The 23,878-nt window shown below is 38.7% G+C and overlaps 1 protein-coding gene across 1 annotated transcript in view; it reads right to left on the bottom strand.

Moving 5' to 3' along the window:
* Positions 1-23,878, bottom strand: part of LOC122793438 (RNA exonuclease 1 homolog) — a 1,054,392-nt gene that overhangs the window by 291,354 nt on the left and 739,160 nt on the right. Inside the window, exon 13 of the mRNA XM_044061436.1 lies at positions 19,008-19,118. Within this exon, the coding sequence (XP_043917371.1) occupies positions 19,008-19,118 (111 nt within the window). The remainder of the gene's footprint in view (positions 1-19,007; positions 19,119-23,878) is intronic.

The following is a 23,878-nucleotide window of genomic DNA, read 5'->3' as shown; positions in this document are numbered from 1 at the left end:
TATCTAAAGATGGCAAAGACCTTTCAGACCCAGCTTCATATAGACTCATTAAAATTTTAAACCACAAGTATAAAATGTTTATGCCTATACAATCTAAAAAATGGCAAAGGTGTTGCCAAATTGATAGATATGGATCAGTATGGTTGTGTGTGTGTGGGGGGGGGGGGGAGACCATCATTTGACAACATTAACAGAACAATGATGGTCCAGAGGGAAGCAGACTAAGAAAATACCTCTGTTGTTGGTGGGTCCTGATACAAGAAAAAGCATTTGATAGAGTACGCTGGGATTTTATGAGTATGGCAATGGAAGCATTTTCATTCCCTGATACAGTAATAAGGGTAATTAGAAGGATATATGAAGGATCGGAGGCATGAATTACATTAAGAGGGTTCCTATCAGATAAGCTGAGAAACTAGGAAGGGGTGTCCTCTTTCCCCTTTGTTGTTTGCTTTATATTTAGCCACTGGCAAAGAAACCAAGTATTCAGAAATGCAAGGATTTAATTGGTATGGTAATCAAGAAAGACTGGCTTTATTTGCAGATGATATTATTTTGTACCAGATATATCCAGAAAAGGACATGTCATTGTTGTGGAACATTCTGAGACAGTTTCCAGTCTTTTGGTGATATAAAATTAATAAAAATAAAACAAAGGCTATAGCTGTAAATTACATATCCACAAATGAATTGGTTCAACAATATACATATTCATGGGATTACCTCTGGATACGTACCCAGGGAGTGGCGCACTGCAACTGTGGTCCCACTTCACAAAGGCGGTGCCTCCACCGACCCTGGAAATTACCGGCCCATTAGCTTGACAAGCCTCATCTGCAAAGCCATGGAGAGGATCATAATGGACCTCATAAATAAAGACATAGGGAATTTGCAGACTTTGGATCCATCCCAGTTTGGCTTTGTCAAAGGCAGATCATGCCTTCTAAACTTGGTTGACTTTTTCGAAACAGTCACCAAAGCCATTGATGAGGGAAAGGCAGCCCATACAGCCTACCTCGATCTGGCGAAGGCCTTGATACAATACCCCACTCGGGTATCATTGAAAACTCATCAGCTTAAATGTTAACCCATACATCACAAGATGGGTTGCAAACTGGCTGAGTGACAGAACCCACAGGGTCAGAGTTGCTGGCGCCATGTCAGACTCAAAGCCTGTCACAAGTGGTGTACCACAGGGCTCAGTCCTGGGCCCACTCTTGTTTGGCATCTACTTTTCCAAGTACAAGCAAACACAGGAGGGTTATGGCTGACAAAGTTTGCAGATGACTGCAAACTGGGCCATAGTGGAAAACACATCTGACACAGATATCCTTCAGAAGGGTCTCACAGAAACGGATAACTGGTGCCAGAGCCATGGCCTAAAGTTAAATGCCAAAATATGCATAGTCATACCCTTCGGGAAAAACAAGGTTACCCCTAGCTACCAAATAGGTGGCAATCCACTGAGCATAGAAGAAGTTATCAGGGACCTGGGGACCCAGGTTGATAGTAGTCTGTCATTCGACACCCATGTAGCTAAAGTAGTTAGGAAGACCTTCTACATTGCCCACCTTATCATGAAGGGATTCTCATCTAGATCAAGGGAGGTCATAGTCTCCCTATACTCATCACTCATCAGACCAATGATTGAGTACAATGCCCCATTCGAATGTATCTGACCCGACACTTGCAGCAGCTGGAGAGGCCACAAAGTTCCTCACCAAAAGGATAAAGGGTCTCAAACATCTGTCCTATGCTGCCCGACTGAAAGAACTCCAGCTCTATTCAGTCGCCTTTGCTCAGAGGTGACCTTTGCCTAACATACAAGGCCATGTCAAACCCAGATTTGATGAATATGCTTCACCTCAAAAATCTAGATCCGTCAGAGCCACAAGGGCGGAGACTTAAACCTCGACACGGCTATTAATAGGACGCTGGAGGGATAGATTCATCACCCAAAGACTCCCTATGCTGTGGAATAAAATCCCGGTATATGTGAGGCAGAGCACCTCGCTGGCCTTGTTCAAGAGAAATCTTGACCAATGGATGGGAGATCGCAGATATACCCCAGGGATTACCTCAGTGTCACTGCTCAACAGAGGCACAGCAAAATAATGGGTATAGTTCCCCATACTAAAGGGGTGGCGTAAGCCACAAAACTATGGGCTAGGCTTGTAAATCCCTCGGGCAGATAGCCTAGTATGAACCTATGAACCTATGAACCTATGAACCTATAAGATGAAGTATTTAGGAGTATGGATTAAAAAGGCTTGCGTTATGGCAGCTAAGGATACGTGGGAAGAGACTAAACAAGAGATTATACAAAAATTGAGAAACTGGAAACTTTATGGATAGAATACTATGATACTAGCAGTGAAAATGTTTTTAGCCCCTTTAGTCTTGTACACTGTCAGGCATACGTTTATCAACCGGAGAAGTTGTGGACAGTAATTAATAAAGAATTGAAGGAATTTATCTGTGAGGGGAGGAGGGCAAGAGTTAATTGGGATAAAGCGATCCTTCTGAAAGAACAAGGTGGTTAAGGTTTACTTGATTTGAATGGATATTTTAGAGCTACAGAGTTAAGGCTCATTCATATACATAATAAAAGCAGAAGTTTATAATTCAAAGTGGAAAGGGATGATGATGAATCAAGGGGGAAAGTAGAAATAGAGTGGGTTTTGGATGCAAATCCTTAAGGAGAATAACCACCAGACTGCTATATTCATAAAGTAGCAAAAAGTATTCTAAGAACTAAGCTAATATGAGAATGGAGAAAGGAGATTCTGCCAGTAGGGATGACTGCAAGTACTGATACAGAAAACAGGCAAGAGGGAGCTGGAAGTTACTGGAGCAAACTGGCAAAGGAACCAAGATACTGGGAGCAAATAGCTCAAGCAGCAAAGGTAATAGAGTGGGATGAAGCCAACAAGACATCTGGTTTGCAGACAAGAGACTGCCTTCCATATCAGGGCTTGATCTCAGCGTACAGGCAAATAAAGGGATAGGGAGATTCTAAGTGAAAGGCCTGTTCTGGTAGAGTTTTAATTGAATGCAGAACAGAAGCAGCTGTTGGAAAATGGAAAATTAGTAGGGCATATAAAATATTGCATGATAACTATAAGAACCAATTAGATGAGGCTAGAAAAGACTGGGAAGAAAAATTTGAAAAGCAATTTACAAGAAAACAACAGGAAGACGTATGTATGGCTCCCAAATATGCAACACAGTCCAGAAGGTTTAGGATCTCAACTCTGAAGTATTTGCATAGGCATTTTTATACCCCAAGCAGACTTCAAAGAAGTTTTCCTTAGATAGCGAATGTTGGAGGTGTGATGGAGAAGAAAGTGGCAACTGGGAACATAGGTTTTGGAAGTGTAATGAGTTGAAAGAGTTGGCAGATTTTAAAAATTCTCTACAGAGTACTTTATCAGAATTATTGTGTGAGCAAATAGCTATAAGTAAAGAAATTATTCTTTTCAGCTGGGGTACAGGATCTGAATTTGCCTAGAAATAGTAAGGCCTTATTAAGATTAAGTTTGTTTGCTGCCAAAAAAGCAATTACTAGAAAATGGAAATCAAAGTCTACACCAACTATATTTGAGGTACTGACTATTATAAAAGAGAGAAAAACTGGAAGCGAGATCTTTGAAAATAAAAGATTCTAATTACATAGAAGTAAATGGAAACTGTGGGAACAATACATGCATAATATTGCTCAGGAGGAGGAGAAGTGGAGTTTAAGGTAGGAATTCAACAGTTTTTTTGTAATGCTGGACTGATGATAGTAGTAAAGAAAATGTATGTAATGTATATTGTATTTAAATGGAAAATGTTAAAATGTTTTTTCTTTTCTGTTAATATGTTTGTCTGAGTCTTAAGTGATAGTTTAATAAAGGTGCTTAAAAGAAAGGAATACTGTGCATCAAGCCATAATATGTCATTCTTCTTCTATAACTACCATTATTACTGTATAGAACAAAATGATCAATTTATTTTTAAAACAATATTTTGAAAGTTTAAATATAAACCATGCCAAAATGTGCCAATGTTAAAACAAAATTTTCCTCAAGTCTTAAAGGCATAATGTTGCCCAGATACTGTGCAACTGAGCCTTAAATTCATCACTGAGATTAAACTATTTGAAATAAATTTTCTATATAATGTGTTTTGGATATCAAATTCAAGAATGTGAAATGTAAAAATCTGATATCCTAATTAATATATCCATCAAGTTAATAATATACACTAGCTTATCATAAACAGGTATTTTTGCAGTCTTCCCTATTAATGGTGCAATTAAAATTGCCCACAAAAATCAACATAGTCTTTAATTACTGCCTATTAGTAAGTCCAGTATCTATTTTAGACTTTTAAACCAGCAATCCAGTAGGCATTTGCTAGTGTACAAATTTTATTAAAATATTCAATTGAAACTGTACTGAACATCTCAAATGTATCACTAACAAGCTAACAAACTCTCGGCACAGCAGTACCCTTTCCTTCTAAATTGGTTACACCTATTGGGATAGAAAGGCATATTATATTTTTGCCATTCTGTAAAAGATGTGTGCCTAGTAGAAAAACTAAAGTTGGTTTATTAAGCTAAGATAATTAAGTCATATCTTTTTTTTCTCCATTGGTTATTAAGGAAACGTGTTCAAAGAAATAGCCTATTAAGTCTTCAAAATATACATTTGTAAAAACAAAACTTCATAGGTACACAGAGAAAAGTCTTGAATAGCTATTAAATCAATAGGAAAAAATAAATTACACAAAATTTAAACATTTAAAACTAAATCTAATTGCCTAATATATAAAAATATGTATGGTTCTGGGAGCATGTATCAGACTGGTAGGCTCAAAGCCTAGAAAAGTTGTTCAATCTCGCCGTTCATTCTTGAGTGCTGGGTTCAGAGCCGATCCATTGGATCTGGTATGGCCGTATGCAAAGCTTGAGGTCTTCCAGTAGCTTGAGGCCAAGCCCCTATCCCATGATGCATTGTGAATTACCCCAGATCTAGTTTGCCAAGGCATCTGATCAGAGGTTCCAGTGCAAGCTCGGGCCAGTACTATTTAAAAACTTTTATATTTAGCAGTTCCTTAACTAATTTTTTTCTAAACTTTTCTTAGATAAGTTAGTTAGCTCCCCTTCCAGTGTGTGGTTATTAATATGTAAAATACCGGCCTTGTGTGTTTTGGCCTAGTTTTCTCTTACTGTGTTTAAGTAGCTTCTAGTGGCTATAGATAGCCTTTTTCTATTGTTGGCCTCCTGTATTTTGGCCTTAGTTTAGTACAGTGTGTTTGAATATTCTAGTGGCTTATACAGTTTTTCTAGTTAGTTAAATTCTTTATCAGGCTCATTTCTGTGTGTGAGTTTAGAGCCTAGTACCTTCATTAATATTTTGAGATACTTTTTTCTTAGGCTCATTTGTGTGTGTATTGTTAGAGCCTAGGAAATTGCAGATTATCTGCTCTGTGTTGTTTTACAGCAGTATTATGGTGGATGATAAAGACAAGCATCCAAAGTCTGGCTTTAAAGTGTCTAGACTGCAACCAAAAAATGTCTGTTACGGATGGACATGTAACGTGTGTTTACTGTTTAGGAGCTGTCCACTTGCAGGAGTCTTGTGCCATATGTCATTCTTTTTCTTCAAGAGTGTTGTTAGAGAGGAAAAGGAAGTTGATGGACAGGGGCTTGTTAAAGCACCCTTTTCAAGAGGCACTGAGTGACCAGGATGTGGCCAGCAAGTCTTCCAAGTCCTCAAGATCTTCTGTGGAATCTAAGGACGCTAAGCAGTCCAAGAAATCAAAACAATTGGAGGATTCTGTGACATCGGCTCCATAGACCTCGGAGCCGACTGTCTTTTCCTTTCAGAGCCAGCCCACAGCTTTGGAGCTGGTATCCGAAGTGCCTCAGTCACCATTGCTACAGTCGGCACTATCGGTGCATTCATCTAGGTCATCTGTCAGCCTGTTGGATTTGGATATGGATCGATTGGTACAGAAGCTTTTACAGGTACCAGGCCTTGATAAATTGTTGTCTGCTCCGACCCAAGCAGTTCCGGAGCCGAAGACCACTACTCCTGCTTTGACTACTCCTCCTTAGAGCCGTACCAGCCCTTCAGAGCCAGAGGAAGCAGACCTGTTGATCATGGAGCCCTTGGAACAGAGACCTGCTCCATCCACTCTGACATCCTCGGCACTGACTGGGGACTAGGGGCCAACACTCTCCAGTCGGGTCTGGAAAGGATAGTCGGACCGACTTGTCGGTGCCAACTCTTCCTCTCGGGGCTTCAGCTCGGATGATCTCGACTCCTACCTCCGGCTTGGAGCCCAAGGCCTCAGTGCAGGAAGGTTTGACTGTTCCCTCGGATCCATTGGTTCCTTCCCATCGGAGCCGTGGTGCCTTCGAGGCCATGAGGAGAGCTTTGTCCCCCAAGCCATCCTCAACTTCAGGCCTTACTTCCTCATCCCCTAAAGCACCTGTGTAGTCTCCTGCTTCCATCGTCCAGGCTAGGCAGAGAGACCCAGAGCCTCAGGTAGCCCAACAGGGTGCCCCCTGCTCTTCCGAGACCTCCCCAGAGGCTCCCCACTGAGGAGGTTCCCAGAAAGAGATTGTGCAAGAGGAGACACTTGGACTCCGCACGGGAGTCTAACATCTGACACTGACTTGGATGAGTCAGAAGGGTCCCCGCGGTCCCCCTCTGAGGATATCTCCTTTGCTGAGATACTTGAGATCCTAAGGCAGAGGGGTGATTGGCAGTCCAAAAGTCCTACTGAGGACAAGTCAGTTCTCCTGAAGGCTTTCGAGTCTCAACCCTCTACCTCTTGGGTGTCTCCGCCCTTTGATGAGCTCATGTAGTTGGTCTCTCGGAGGGGGTGGGAGTCACCGAAGTCCATGGAGCCTGTTCCTAGGAGGCCTAACAAGTTTATATCAGCCCCACCAGATAAAACCTTCTTATCCAAAGGAGTCCCTGTTGATGCCATGATGGGTGGCGGCAGCCACCACAAAGGAAATGTCTGAGAGTTCCTCATCTATCCATCCTCCTAATAGAGAGTCTAGGATCATGGATAGATATGGGAAACGCATGTTTAGTTCAGCGACTTTTGCTCTCCACTCACTGAACTACTTAACCCATTTCACTAGGTTGCAAAGAGATCTCCTTAAGGAGCTGGGAGATACTCTTCAGGGTACAGTAGCTGTAGGGGCCTCTGACAAAGTTGCTGCCCAGCTTGCTGCACTAAATTCTATTGTCAACTCATCCATGCGTTTCATTATCCTATGCAGCTGATGGAATGAGTAGGTCAGCAGGTACAGGAATCACTCTCAGAAGACATTCCTGGATGCACTTGTGTTCCTTCGTGGAGCCCTTTAAGTCATCCTTCGTAAACACCCCTTTTGATTACTCATCCCTTTTTGAGCCTAAAGTGAAGGAAACTCTGACCAGGTATGAAGAGGAGGGAAAGACTCTGTCTGCCGTCACAGTCTGTTTTTCCTCCCCAACGTGGCCTTATGCCAAAGGCCAAAGGGGAGGAAAATGTGATTCCGGAAAGCCCAAGGAGCCTTTCAGGACACACGTGGGGAACCCCCCCTTCAGGGCAGAGGAGGGGGTAATAGTGGAAGACGCCACCCTTCCGGCAGAGGGGGTCCGCAACATCAGGGTGACAGAGATAACTTCTCTGGGTCAACCCTACCACCGCTCCTGAAAGGAGGCCCAACTGTCCTGCTCTGGAGGCAGTCGGGGGTCATTTATCTTTGTATCCAGACGCCTGGCAAGAAATAACAAAAGACAGCTGGGTACAAAGTATAATTTCCAGATGGTACTTCATATCATTCGCCACCCCCCCATCCATAAGGAGAATCCCAGACGTTCCACCCAGTTACAGGGAACAAAGCAACTATAGAGGTCCACAAGTTGCTAGAGAAAAAAAAAAAAAAAGAGTCATCCAGCCAGTCCCAGCAGACCAAACTGGATCCAGAACTTACTCAAGGCTCATTTTGGTACCAAAGAAAACAGGGGACTGGAGACCCATTTTGGACCTCAGCAGACTCAACTAATATGTAAAGAAAGAGAAGTTCCGGATGGTCACACTCCAGTCTATACTTCCCTTCTTAGGGAAAGACAATTGGATGTGCTCGATAGATCTCAAAGATGCGTACTACCACAATGGCCAGGCCATCCAGAGATCACCTGCGTTTCCAGCTGGGAGCCAATCATTCAATCATTATCAGTTTAGAGCCCTGCCCTTTGGTCTCACTACAGCCCCCCCCCACCGAATGTTCACCAAATGCATGGCAGTGGTCACGGCTCACCTGAGGCTTCTAGGATTCCAGGTGTTTCCGTACCTAGACGATTGGCTCCTTACCACCACCACCAGGTATCAACTGATTCAGGCAAGGGAGAACACTCTGTCACTCTGCAATCATTTATGCATTCGCCCTCGCAGCACATCATTTTTATCGGGGCAGAGCTAGACACCTCAGCCACCACTCTAAGGCTACCAATCGAAAGAGTCTTCCTTGGTCATCAGCATGTCAGCACATTGGTATCGAAAGACAGTGCACCAGCTTCAGAAGTTTGATGGCTGCAGCAATTCTAGCCATACCATTAGCAAGAATGCATATGCGGATCATTCAATGGCTGTTGTTCACTGTCTTACCAGGAACTTTCCATGGACCACACTGATTACGAGCTCTTGCAAGAAACATATCCAGCGGTGGTTGACGTCTCTTCATGTCACCATAGGATGTCCCTTTGTTCTACCCTCTCCAGTAGCCACAATGACCACGGACGTTTCCCTGATAGGGTCGGGGAGGGGGGCATTTTCAGGGAAAGACTGCCCAAGGCACATGGACAGATCAGGAGTCACACTTGCATATCAATGTTCTGGAGATGAGAGCAGTAATTTTGGCATTGCAGTACTTCCAGGACACTCTTCCCCTAGGAACAATTGCAATTCAAACAGACAATAGGTCAGTAGTCTGGTACTTGAACAAGTAGGGGGGGAAAACAGATCTTACCCCCTTTGCCGAGAAGCCCTCAGAGTTTGGCAGTGGGCCGTTTCCTCCCAGTGCTTTCTGTTGGCAATGCATATCCTGGGGAGATCCAACATGATAGCAGACAAACTAAGCAGGGCAATCTTGTTGCCGCATGAGTGGTCCCTCAAGAAAGAGATTGCGGACAGTATTTTCTGCAAATGGGGGCAGCCTTGCTGCGACTTTTTTTCCAGCCACATCAACAAGAAATGCAAAAGCTACTGTGCCCTAATTCCTCCTCAGGGAGAAGCCCAGAGGGACGCACTCTTACATGATTGGCCCCCGGGTCTCTATGCATTTCCACCAATCCCACTGATACCCAAAGTTCTACAGAAAGCAAAATCCCTGGGAAGGACCATCATTCTTATAGCCCCTCATTGGCCTCGGCAGATTTGGTTCCCATTCCGTCGACACCTCTTGGAGGATCCCTGGATTCTGGACCCAGTTCTAGACCTTCTGACACATCTGTTGGGGGACCTTCATCCTTCTCTACAGTCACTGAAGCAGACAGCTTGGCTGCTCCAGTTCCCCTCATAGCCAGGCTTCATAACTTCTCCAATGAGACAAAACAGATCCTTCTGTCTTCTCATAAGTCGTCCACTAGAAGCTTACATCTTAGTAAGTGGAAAAGATTTTCCATATGGTCCTCTAAGCAGAACATTGATACTTACTAAGCCCCCTTGACATTCATACTAGAATGCTTGACTATGATTTTTAACAAAGGAGCAGCAGCCGCAACAGTTTGGGTCCAGCTGGCTGCTATATCTAACTTTCATCTTGGGATTGACGGGTTAAATATGTTCCACAAGTTATCCAAGGCCATTCTCAAGGGGACATTTCATATGAGACCACCTGTGAAATCTCCATGGAATCTAAATTTTATGCGGTCATGTATAATCCTTCCCCCATCTGAACCAGCATCATCTTGTGACCTCAAATATTTGTTGTGGAAAACCATTTTTCTAGTTGCTACTACTTCTTCCCGCAGAGTTTCAGAACTTCAAGCTTTATCTATCAGCCCTCCTTATTTGATTTTTCATGCTGACAGAGTATCTCTTAGGACAAATCCCTCTTTTTTGCCCAAAGTTTGTTCAGAAACTAATATCAATCAAGTAATTGAGTTACAGTTTTCTTCCCTAATCATTCCAACAAGTTGGAGTATATTAATAAAGACAAATAATGTCACTGGGGAAATGATAGGTACCAGTGGAAATCAACAGTAAAAATGTAAAACAGCTCAAGAAAATCCACACGACCACCAAGGCAGATATGATACAAGTCCAGAAAACTTTAATAGACGGTTAGCGCTGTCATGCCCTTCTGAGCACTTCTTCAGACCATACAACTACAATAAAATAATGTCATTAAATATATGCCTCAATCTTAAAACATCTATCACATGATAGCACCAATTAAAAATCACTTGAACAGCCTCCGCCCCTTCAAAAAATGTTTTAAAGGGACTGGGCCTTTTAGCCCTGGATGTGCATCACTGTGTAACCTTGTAATCCAGTTAGTTTCTCTTTGTTCGAGAATGTTATTGGAGTCACCTAATCTCATATCAGTTGTTATCTGCTCTAATACTTTAAATGTGAAAGTATGTGTGTTATCTGCATTCATTAAATGTGTGGTCAAAGCATTCCTAGAATCAAACTTTCTGATGGCTAGTAGATTTTCACATATCCTGTCCCTCAACTGCCTCTTGGTCTTCCTTAGATTAAAACTATTGCATGATTGACAGACTGCCAAGTAGACCACAAAAGTACTATTGCAATTAGTTTTAAAGTGAATAGAGCATTCAAAATGAGTGACAGGGGGTATAAAAATAGGTTGTGTATCTATATATGTACAAAAATTACAGCTCCCACACATTGAAGTAGAGCCAGTTTCAACTTGTGTGTACGTATCTGATGCATCATAACAAACGTTTGAGGTTACGTTTGTTTTTAAACATGAATCTTGGTCGTGGTCCTACAACTTTACTAATCTTTTCTTCTATTAATAGGACAGGCCAATTTCTCTTAATGATGTCACAAAACAGGCCATGATCACTAGTATAATGCATTGAGAAGTTAACTTTATCTTGTTTCTTATTCTTAACTCTGGTCCGAGGTGTGGTGATGTCATATAGAATAGGTTGTGCTGTAGTATGTCTAAGCTGACTAACTTCTGTTACCATTTGGTTCCCTTCTTTATGTTTATATCCTCTATCTCTAAATTCGTGGGTTAATTTAGATAAATCCCTCTCAAATACTTCCTGAACACTATCTAATCTTGATATATGCATGCCCTGTCCTTTTAATACATTCTTGAATATCCTAGTAGGATGCATAGTATCTCTGTGCAGAGTGGCATTAACCCTGCATTCCTTCCTATACATTTGAGTTGCTATAAAGCCATCCAAAGTTCTATATAATCTAACTAGGAAATCCATGGATGTATGCGAATATCGATAAGTAAACCTAAGAAAGTTTGTGGTAGTATACAGATAATCCACAAATGTAGGTATTAATTCACAAGGGCCTTTCCACAAAATAAGTAAATCATCTATAAACCTCTTAAAGAAGACTAAATGTTTCCTATAAGTATGTTCACATAATACAAACCTTCTTTCCCAATACCTATTTGCGCAGGGGGTGCACATTGCTACCCCCTGCCGTTGCCAATAAGCGTCAAGTATGATCTCATTGGATTTGTTTAATTACTTTAAAATTGTACATCCGACAGTACCCATCTTGAATGGGCTTCCGAAGATACACAAGTCAGTGGACAGACCCACAATGAGACCTATTGTCTCAGGAGGGGGATGGGCCATTGAATCTATGTCTATCTTTGTTGAAAGAGAGCTAAGGATATTGGTTGATAAATCTGATGTTATTTTAAAGGACACCAAACAATTTATAACTGATATGACAGCATTTTTAGAGTCTTGTGTTGAAATGAATGATGTATGTTTTTTAGCCCTGGGATGTGCAATCACTTTTTACCAATATACCTAATGAACAAGGTTGGAAAATGTTAAGTGAAATTATCAAAACTGACAGTACTTTTTTAATTCAAAACTCTAGAGTAATGTTTCAAGATTATAAGACTCTAGTTAAGTATGCTAATCATGCTCAAATGCCATCGAGAGTGCTGACTAGGATCATTAATCAATCAAAAACAAATAGGAAAATTTCAGAAATACAACTTAATAAGATATATCGTAAAACTGCAGATATTATTGATATCTTTGAGAAAATATATACTAATATTTATGAGGGGCAGAAGGATATATCCTCTAATACAGTTTATGAACAATTTTTACACCTGACTAAGTTTCCAAAAATAGGAGAGGATATTCAAAATGATTTGGTTAAACCGATATCAGAAGAAATAATATATATAATTGAGCATATGAAACCAAAGAAATCACCAGGTCCTGATGGGTTGACAGTGGAGTTTTACAAGAAGTTTGCAGAGTCTATCGGTAAGATACTTTCAGTTGTGTTTAACTATATAATTAGGAATAAAATTCATGATCCTCATCTTAATGCTTCCAAAACTATTCTTATACATAAAGTTAACTCAGATCCCCAGAACCTAGACAATTATAGACCGATATCATTAATTAACGTAAACATGAAAATTTTAACCTCAATTATAGCATTTAGATTGAAGAAAATCATGATTCATATAATATCTAAAGAACAGGCTGGATTTATGACAGGTAGACAAACAAGTGATAATACACTTTCATTACATACTATGATAGTGCATGCTAAGCAAAATAATCTGAATATATATGCTCTTATAATAGTTGCACAGAAGGCCTTTGATAGGGTAGACACGAATTTTCTGTTTCATCTCTTACCTTATTTTAATATATCCCCTGAATTTGTTCAAATCTTACAAATTTTATATAGTAATCCTTATACTACACTGTATATTAACAGAAGTTTTTCCAAAAGAATACAGATTAGGTCGGGAACGCGACAGGGTTGTCGTTTGTCCCCTTTACTATTTAATATTTATCTTGAACCCTTGTTCTTATATATTAAGCAGAAGGTTTATCATAATGTCCCAATAATGTATGGAACTAAAATATTAATGGCAGCTTTTGCTGATGATCTGAATATTTATTGTGCATCTCCAATATCAGACACTGAGAAGATATTGAAAGCAGTTAATGATTTTTCAGAGGTTTCTAACTATAAAATTAATTTGGGGAAAACCTATATATTCCCTTTAAAGACACCTACACCTTTCTCATTATTACCTTTAGTGGGGCAAGTAACATTCAAAGATAATATTAAATACCTAGGTGTTGTGTTTTCCACAGATAATAAAGATTTTTATAATAATAACATTAAAATGGTTTGGGAACAAATAGTTTCTGATTTTGTAAGATGGAAAAATTTGCACTTGCCAGTATTAGCAAAAGTTTCTATTATAAAAAATGAATGTATTGCCACGGTTACTGTATATTTTTAGGTCAGCCCATTTATCTCTTTCAAGAACATTTTTTAAACAAATTCATAAAAATTTGGCTAAATTTATTTGGGAGCCAAAGAAAACTAGGGTATCTTATGACAAATTAATGACCCCAAAAAGTAAAGGAGGTCTGGAGTTGCCTAATTTTGAAATGTATTACCTGATTGTGAATTCTAATAGGATTTTAAGAATGGCCAATCATGAGATAACTAGTACTAAGTGGATACCAACTTGGCTAACCCTGAACTATGAATATATTTTGAAGTTGAACATTAATCCTAAAGCAATGCCCTTTCTAGGTAAAGATATTCTGAAGGTATATGGGATTGTGGAACACATTAAAACTGAAATATTATCTTTACAGAGTCTATTTCAATCATTGGATTTACTTCAGCATATGATGGTCTTTCAGCCCTTTCACAGGAACCCAAATGTAAAGCTGAACAACCAATTAATTGATCTAAAGAAGTCTCCATTAATTGTTAATTTAACTATGATTGATATATATATATAAACATCTGGATCGATCGCCCAACCAAATAAGACAAGAATTTAATTTACCTAAAAATTACCTGATTATTCTTAGACAGATTAGAGAATTTACTATAAGTTACCTCCAAAACTTTAAACTGGATGAAGAGACTATACATAAATGCTCTGAGTTGTGGCAAGCTCTCCAACAGGATACTAAATGTATAACAGCAACGAATAAATTAATTAAAGAACTTGAATTTCAAGGTAAAGTTTTATCATCAAATTATTGGGAAGAGAAAATATTATTGACAGATAAAGGTAATATGTTAAAGGCAATTGAATTGACTATTAAATCTACTTCTCTTCAAAAACTGTTATTTACCCAGCTGATGATTTGGAATAAAGCATATTATACACGCCTTGCCCTGCATAAATTTAATTCTAAAAACTCTGCAACATGTCCATACTGCAAAACACAACCGGCTGATCCTCTTCATATGTTCTGGAGCTGTAAGTGTATATACAAACTGTGGAATTCCCTTAAAATTCAACTTCAGAAAGTGGGCTACCAAAGTACAACACTGTCTTGGAAATTTATGATTTTGCATAGTCCCCCGAAGGAACTTACCAGATCACAGAGTATAGTTCATATTAATATTTTCTTACTAATGAAGCTTTATATAGCTTCAAATTGGCTAGACCCAACTAAAACATCATGGCAAAACTTCAGAGTGCTGGCAACAAAACATATACTAGCTCATAAACTACTTTTAAATTCACATAGTAAAGGTATCAATAATCCGAAAATTTGGGAACAGATATTTAATATTATATTAGCATAAAACTTTTGAATTGAAGATAGTAATAATCATTGCTATATTTGGAGAGAAATGTCTAATCAAACTGTTCAATATTGGAAACTTACTAATTATTCCTGTGTTTTTCTTATATTTCTAATGTCTTATATGGAAGCATTCTTGTAAAAATTATATATTGTTTGGTGTGATTGTTAAAGAGTTAGTTAGTAGTTTGTATTTTATAATTTTGTATGAAGTATATAACAATAAAGATTTATTATGGAAAAAAAAAACTGACAGTACTTTTAGTGAGGCAAAGAATACGTTAGTTTGTAGTCTACTTAGCATCATATTACAACACAATCTATTCTACTTTGATGGGCTATATTATTGGCAATGGCAGGGGGTAGCGATGGGCACCCCCTGCGCAAATAGTTATGCTAATTTAGTTATGAGTAACTGGGAAAGAAAGTTTGTATTATGTGAACATACTTATAGGAAACATTTAGTCTTCTTTAAGAGGTTTGTAGATGATTTACTTATTTTGTGGAAAGGTCCTTGTGAATTAATACCTACATTTGTGGATTATCTGCATACTACCACAAACTTTCTTAGGTTTACTTATCGATATTCGCATACATCCATGGATTTCCTAGATGTTAGATTATATAGAACTTTGGATGGCTCTATAGCAACTCAAATGTATAGGAATGAAAGCAGGGTTAATGCCACTTTGTACAGAGATACTATGCATCCTACCAGGATATTCAAGAATGTATTAAAAGGACAGGGGATGCGTATATCAAGATTAGATAGTGTTCAGGAAGTATTTGAGAGGGATTTATCTAAATTAACCCACAAATTTAGAGATAGGGGATATAAACATAAAGAAGTGAACCAAATGGTAACAAAAGTTAGTCAGCTTAGACATACTACAGCACATTTTCTATATGACAACATCACCACACCTCAGACCAGAGTTAAGAAGAATAAGAAAGATCAAGTTAACTTCTCAATGCATTATACTAGTGATCATGGACTATTTTGTGACATCATTAAGAGAAATTGGCCTCTCCAATTAATAGTAGAAAAGATTAGAAAAGTTGTAGGACCACGACCAAGATTCATGTTTAAAAACAAACGTAACCTCAAACGTTTGTTATGATGCATCAGATACGTACACACAAGTTGAAACTGGCTCTACTTCAATGTGTGGGAGCTGTAATTTTTGTACATATATAGATACACAACCTATTTTTATACCCCCTGTCACTCATTTTGAATACTCTATTCACTTTAAAACTAAACTGCAATAGTACTTTTTGTGGTCTATTTGGCAGTCTGTCAATCATGCAATAGTTTCTATGTAGGGAAGACCAAGAGGCAGTTGATGGACAGGATATGTGAACATCTACTAGCCATCAGAAAGTTTGATTTAGGAATGCTCTGGCCACACATGTAATGAACACAGATAACACACATACTTTCAAATTTAAAGTATTAGAGCAGATAGCAACTAATATGAGATTAGGTGACTCCAATAACATTCTCGAACAAAGAGAAACTAACTGAATTATAAGGTTACACAGTGATGCACATCCAGGGCTGAATGGCCCAGTCGCTTTAAAACCTTTTTTGAAGGGGTGGAGGCTGTTCAAGTGATTTTAATTGATGCTATCATGTGATAGGTGTTTTAAGATTGAGGCATATATTTAATGACATTATTTTATTGTAGTTGTATGGTCTGAAGAAGTGCTCAGAAGGGCATGAAAGCGCTAACCATCTATTAAAGTTTTCTGGACTTATATCATATCTACCTTGATGGTCATGTGAATAAGTTGGAGTATATGCTGCACAAACATAAAATCTGAGCTGTCTGTGAACATCATTTGGATAGAACAAAAGATATCAGGGAGTCAGACCAGCTCTTTGTTTCATTCTCTGAATCCAGAAAAGGTAGACCAGTGGCTAAAACAACTCTGTCTAAATGGTTATCTGACTATCACCTTTGTCTACTCAGCTGCTAATATGCCTTTACAACACAAGATTAAAGCTCACTCAACCAGTGCAGTTTCTACATCTTCTGCATTCCAAGCCAAATTGCAGCTTGATAACATTTGTGCAGCAGCCACTTGGTCTAAACCGCATACCTTTATCACACATTACAAATTTATAAGGCCTCCAAGGACAGGGCTTCTTTTGGGTCTACAGTCCTGAAGAATGTACTCCCGTGAGCCACCCGATATTGATGGTGCTAGGGACGCTACCCATCAGTCAAGAATGAATGGCGAAATTGAACAACTTCACATTAAGAAGTTATGTACTCACCATAACATTCCATTTGAGTTGTTCATCTCGCCTTCATTCTTACGTCCCTCCCTCCTTCCCCCTCCTGGCTGATAGCTGACCTAGATGTTGGTCTCATCCTGGTTGCTCAATTTCTTCTTCCTTTCCATAGGGGGATAGCTCATTTATATGGTTATAGTACATGCAGCAAACAAGATCTGAGGTAATTCACAGTGCATTCATGGGATAGGGGCTTGGCCTCGAGCTGCTGGAAGACCTCGAGCTTTGCATACGGCTGTACCAGAGCCGATGGATCAGCTCTGAATCTATCAGTCAAAAATGAAGGAGAGATGAACAACTCACATGGAACGTTATGATGAGCACATAACTTCTTATTTAATACAGTTTGATTACTTTTGTATAAATGTATATTTGCTTATGTCACAAGTGATAATTCAATAAAGGTGTTTACAAAATCCAGTTTGGAATTGTTACAGCAGATCCTGTACCTAGTGGGCTTCTTTGAACATGTCACTAATGCAAACTGGTTCACATACTGCCTACTTGGACCTGGTCAAGGCCTCTGATGCCATCCCATATTCTGGTATTATTAACAGGCTAATACAATGAAATGTAAACCCATGTGTTACTCACTAGAGAGCAAACTATCTAACTGACAGATCCTAATCTATTAGTGTGGGAGGCACACACTCTCTCTGAAATGAGTAGTTACCACAGGTGTCCCCCGGCACCTGTGGCTGACCAGCCCTGTAGATAACTGCAAACTTGCAGCTGACATTTACGCATATCAGATGTGGGCAAGGCACTAATAGGAAAACATCATTACTATGAGTCTCCTGGAGCTAAAATATGTATTGCACACAGGATGATAATGTTTTGACCTGCAATATCACAAAGAAACAAGACAAGCCATTAAAATGTACAGCAACATTATGAGATAATAATGCGTGCAGAAAAAAGGAAAAAAATAATTATACAAGATAGTTTAGTACAGACAGAAGGCAAAGACTTTATAGAAGAATCAGAGATAAGATATTGACAGACTATCAAGATAATGAAATATGTATGACTATAAAATACTCAATGAAATAATTACTTTAATCCTGGTTAATGAAAGTTATATTAATATTTCTTAGAAGCTAGTTATCACTTTACCAGCAACTATGCTTTCATAACTGGATAACAGAAGTGATGATGAACTTCTACAAACGCAGTTCTGTAGTGCAGTTCTTAAATACAATAAAATTCATGTGCTTGCTCCAATATATGGAGGGATGGAGCCCGATGATCCAGCCAAACCTTGTTTGGGTAGCAGCCTGGGAGCTGAGGGAAAGAAGATAAGAAGTAATGCCTGCTCACCTTTAGCAGATGAAGTTGAGTGGTCAGCCATTGGCCATGTCTATGTCTTTCGGCTTTTCCCGGTTAGGAGTGGCCACAGTGGAACTCCGGTCCGCTAATGATTGGCAGTGGATTTTTACGGTGCCGAGTTGCCAGCCCGACCCCCAACCTTCAAAGAGGACATGTACAAACCATTAATGCACCCTGGGGTAGAGATCAGAATACTAGTGAAATATGCATGTATAACGAGAGGTAAGGTTGCTTGAAGATCTACATAATTCAAGATAGTGGATGATGGACTTCCACTGCAGCCGGTGTATGCCCACACATCCATGTAGTACATACCTGACACGCAAGGTGTGTGTGTTAGGCAGCAAAGAAAGAACAACCCTGATAGCTGCCAGGATGATGGGTAAACTTTAATAGTCTCTTTTCCAATATGAACTAAATGGGCAAGAATGCAACTTTTTAAATGTCAGCAGGTGCAGAGTTCCTAAAATGTATTTTTGAAAAATTAAATACAGCCAGGTTTTACAAATGACAGCTGCTGAATGTCTGCAAGAAATCAAATCTCTCACCATCTCACAGTCTACAGCATACACTCCTGGATTTCCGTCACCTTTTGGCAGTTTTGCAAATGTCTTCATAAATCCTGATGGGTTTTCTTTGCGTCCATCATGAACATGAGCCTGTATAGTTGTAGTAGTTATTGTTAGCTTTCACAATTTACAGCAGTAACACAAAGATTGACATGCTATCAAAACTGAAATAGTGGGTCTTTAGCAGGCAAGTTATAGAGTACTATTAATTTTTTTAAGAAAGCAGTAGTTTAATCTCAGTTTCTGCAAATGGCCTTATAGATAGTAAAACAGAAATGCCATACAATGGTAACTACTCATTACATTTATTTACAGGAGAACTTACCATGCAGCATATTTTAGGAAATCTCATTCAGTAGCCATAATTCAAACTAAAGTGGTAACATTCTGCTAGAATTTAGTGATATCTCTGGGCTGTTTTATTGGAAGACAGAGACTTACCACCATCACTTACAGCATAAAAGCATACCTGAGCAGTTCTTTCTTTCCAAATGCAGACAATTAATTAAACCAAAAGTAAATGAAACCCATTCAGACAATAAAGCAGAAATGCATAGCTGGTGAAATCAACCTACAAAACACGTGGAGTGATATAAATGAAACCCAAGTCTGCTCTGACATTCCTTTGATGGCACACTATTAAACACTTTTGTAACTTACCCTGCTAGATCATGTTGCAGGTTGCCAGATTTTGCAAATACAGTCAAAATACAGAATGGTAGGGGGTTCATGCCAAAAATTAAGGCAGCAGAAACAGTGACAACCCAGGGAGAAAAACTCCAGAAAAATACAGAAATGTCAATACCATATGAAAAATGCATCAAAATGTCAATGCCCTGTGTACAAAAAGTGAAAAATATGTCAATACTCACACTGCAATTAAAAATAACAGGCTTTACAGAATTAAGCAGACAGCTGGAATAATGTGAAACTAAGTTTCTAAGAACTAAAAATATAAAACTTAACATAAAATATTTTCTAGTGCTACATATTTAAATAGCATACCAGGCATGGAGTGAGACATCTTTTCCCTTGATTCATAATAAGGAAAACTGGGAAAGTTGAATGAGATAAAGAAAGAACATAATAGAAGCAATACTGACTGACAACTACTAACAGGTTGAAATTAGAAAGATTTGAATGAGAAGAGAGAGCATTTTGAGTTGGTCTACCATATGGCAGCATAACAGTGGAAGAAGGGTGGGGAGCTGCATGATTCAGTGAGGGGAACTACAAGTCAAGAATACAATAATATTAAAGAGGCACGAACCGTGTGAATATTAGCTAATGGACAAAATAGGATTATAGTGCTAGAATGACTGTTAGATGGCTTATTTTCCATTACTGAATAAGGGAGTATCCTGAAGTAATTAAAAAGTAAGGCAGGGAAATTATCCAGGTGAAAACGTATAATGACACTGCTACAATGCTTTCAGGTGCAGCAGATGAGAAGTTTTACACTTTTAAAGTTTTTTTTTGTGACTCTCGTTGGAGGAGAAATATTGTTCCACATTTTGGAGGAAAGTGAGTGAGCAGCAACTGCAGAATGGATAGCAAAACTACTGAGACTCTCCAATGACCTGAAGTCCTATTTAAAAGGCAACTTATACAAACATTACAGCCTAGTATAAAAAAAACCAACAGTAATTGCCCAATATTGCACCACAAATAAACGTTAACAGTGTGGTACATTTTGTGTATAAACACCCTTGACGCATCATCAACATATGTCCACACTCCTGTCATGTTATCACAGTTTATCTTCACCCTTGTGTTGTGATTAAAGTTACTAAAATTCCTCTTACCCTGTCATAATTAATGGTATTTACTAAAAATTACAATGTATCCACTGTAGACATAAAATAGAGGCAATAACCCTTCCAGAAACAAATATCCCAGGCTACCTAAAGTGCTACAGTATACCAAAGCCTACACTTAGCTTAAAAATGGTTTTATTTACCAAACTGAACTGAAAAAAGGGAAGTCCCAGTGATGTAAAATAAATAAATAAAATTAACAGGAAACTGACACCACAACCAAATGAATCAATGGAGTATGATTTTCTTACCAAGCTGAGCACTTTCATCTTCTTCTTTTGGCTTTTCCCGGTTAGGGGTCGCCACAACGGATCACCTTGTCCGCTCATGATTGGCAGTGGAGTTTTACGGTGTTGAGCTGCCAGCCCAGCGCACCCAACTTTCCACAGAAGGCACACACACTCACACCTAGGGCCAATTTAGAGTGTCCAATCGACCTACAGCATGTCTTTGGGATGTGGGAGGAAACCGGAGAACCCGGAGGAAACACGTGACCACAGGGAGGACATGCAGACTCCGCACAGAAGGCATCCCAGCCGAGGATCGAACCGGAGAACCCCTTGCTGTGAGGTGGCAATGCTAACCGCTGCATCACTGTGGCCACCCAAGCTGAGCACTTTCATTAAATAATTGAAATGAGAAGTCTAAAACAACTGAAAGAGGAAAAAGGGTAATTTCAATTGTATGACAAAACTGCTCAGCTTTGTAATAACATTTTAGTTCAGTGACTCAGTTAGTTGTGGGTGCCAGTTTCCATTCTAGTCCCATAGATATGGCCAAGTGAAGGGGATACACTACAGGTACTGCTGGTATTTATTCAGCACTAACATTGTTTTTCATTCGTTAAATGCTATCCTGGTACCTAATGAATTCTGGCAATGTGTGTTACACTGGCTATAATTTTCTCATCTATGTTTGTTCTTCACATTCTTTGGAGCAAATGTGTACAATTGCAGATAGACTAAAAGGAAAATGTCTATACTAGGGTATCATTTCAAAACGAGAGAACTTTACTTTTCTAAATAATGAGAATGTGTAACCAGATTACAACCTCTAAATGAATAATGTTAAAAATAGAAACAAAACTCAAGTAAAGGCAAGCAGAACTATTTAGTCTAATAGTTTAAAGGGGAAGAATGCGAACCCTACAGAAACATTAAATAGACTTTATACAGAATTAACAGAATTGCTTAATAGCAATAAGTCATGGCTGGGTGAGGATAATGCTTGGCTTTAGCCATGTTGGCTTTGTTCATTCACTTGCGCTTTGCTCTTATGACCAAACCACATCATCCGTGGGTAAACCAATCATTACCTACACCCAGCCGTGGGGTATTACTAAAATATACATCAAATAAATATACTTTGTCTTGAAAGATACAACAGGAGCTACATGAGAAAGTCACTCAGGTGACTATTCATCCATAAAAACATACTCGAGTACCTAAAGCTCTATTCAGTACAAATGCAGAGAATTAACATAGCCCATCACAGTCAATGGGAAAAACTAATAAAAAAAACAGCAGAAATGGAGTACGTGGGAGTCTGGTTCTAATAATTCTTGAGATATTTTGTATAGTAGGGTTAAAAAACTTGGCTGGTTGTGATGCTGTTTTCCTAAACCTAAAGATGTTTCTTGAATCACATTCCAGACCACCCTAGACCCCCACATTCTATATCCATCTCACACTATACCCCTACATATTCTATATTTATTTTATTTATTTATTTTATTTTACATTTGTTGACTGGGCTAGTCTAGCTGGATATGTCCATTTTCATTAGAGGCCCGGGGAGAAAAGCTCCAAATTGTTAATACATTGTTTAAAAAGTAAGACAAAAAAATAGTAACAGTTATAAAATTCCAACAGCAGTAATGTAAAAGTTTTTTTTTTTCTTTTTTTTTTTTTGAGAGATTACTTATTTATTAGGTCTAAATGATAAGCTATGTGAAGAGAAGAAGACAATACTGTTGACAAAATCACTTACTGTGCGATTAGCTTAGCATAATATTCATACAAAAATGTAATTTAAAGACATATTGTAAGGAAGGAAAAAAAATGTGAGGGAGGTGAGGGAAAGAATTTTTATTTTCTTCCTTTTATATATCTAGATCTATATATATCTAGATCTATATATATATATATATACATATATATATATATATATATATATATATATTTGTGTGCATGTATTTTGCTTTACAAAAGTTTGGAGGGGTGGATTTGGTATAACACACAATATTCTACACTACAAGGTTAATGAACACATCTTCTGATTAGTGGTAAAGCCACAAATTACACGACACATTCCCTAACCCAATGGTACACGTTATTACACATATTTAGCACAAGAATCCTCAATACATTCCATTTATCTAACTTGATTTCATTTTGTGGAAACTATTAATTTTAGTTTGTAAAAACATTATGCTTTGTGAAAAAAGAGCAAGTACAAAATAAGAAAACATTTTTTTTTCTTGCCCATTTTTCAGGATTAAGTATCATTCATTTTACATGAAACATGAATACTGAACTTGTATTTGCAGTACCCTATCATCACGTTTTGTTTTATACACTAATTTAAGAAACATGGGAAATTACTATGGGCAGGATTCACGAAGCCTCCGTGTAAGAGTTATAACTCATACACGGAGGCTGCAGTTAAACAGAGTGATGTCAGCATGCTCTGCATATTCATGAGAGCATGCTGAATCACACTTAAGGCCAACACGGTCCATGTAAGACAGTAGGGGGCATGTCCATAGGCCGAGCCCTGTAAGCTGACATGCCCCCAGAAGAGGAAAAGTACCCAAAGTAAACACCCACGACAGAGTCCACGGAAATGTGAATAAACAGAACACAACACATGCCCCCCCAGACTATGAACAGAAAACATATAAATAAACACGTTTTATATATTTTTTTTAAATTGTAAAAATATTTAACAGTGAGTGCGCTCCTTTGCGCGGGCGTGCCCGTAGCGCAGCAACAGTTGGCAGTCAGTGGGAAAGCATATAAGAACTAAATATGC

This window comes from Protopterus annectens, chromosome 2.part0, assembly GCF_019279795.1.
Source record: "Protopterus annectens isolate FY-2018-M chromosome 2.part0, PAN1.0, whole genome shotgun sequence".
In the NCBI taxonomy this organism is placed as follows: domain Eukaryota; kingdom Metazoa; phylum Chordata; order Ceratodontiformes; family Protopteridae; genus Protopterus; species Protopterus annectens.
The sequence above is the reverse complement of the archived record's forward strand: the minus strand, read 5'-3'. Positions and strand labels throughout refer to the sequence as shown.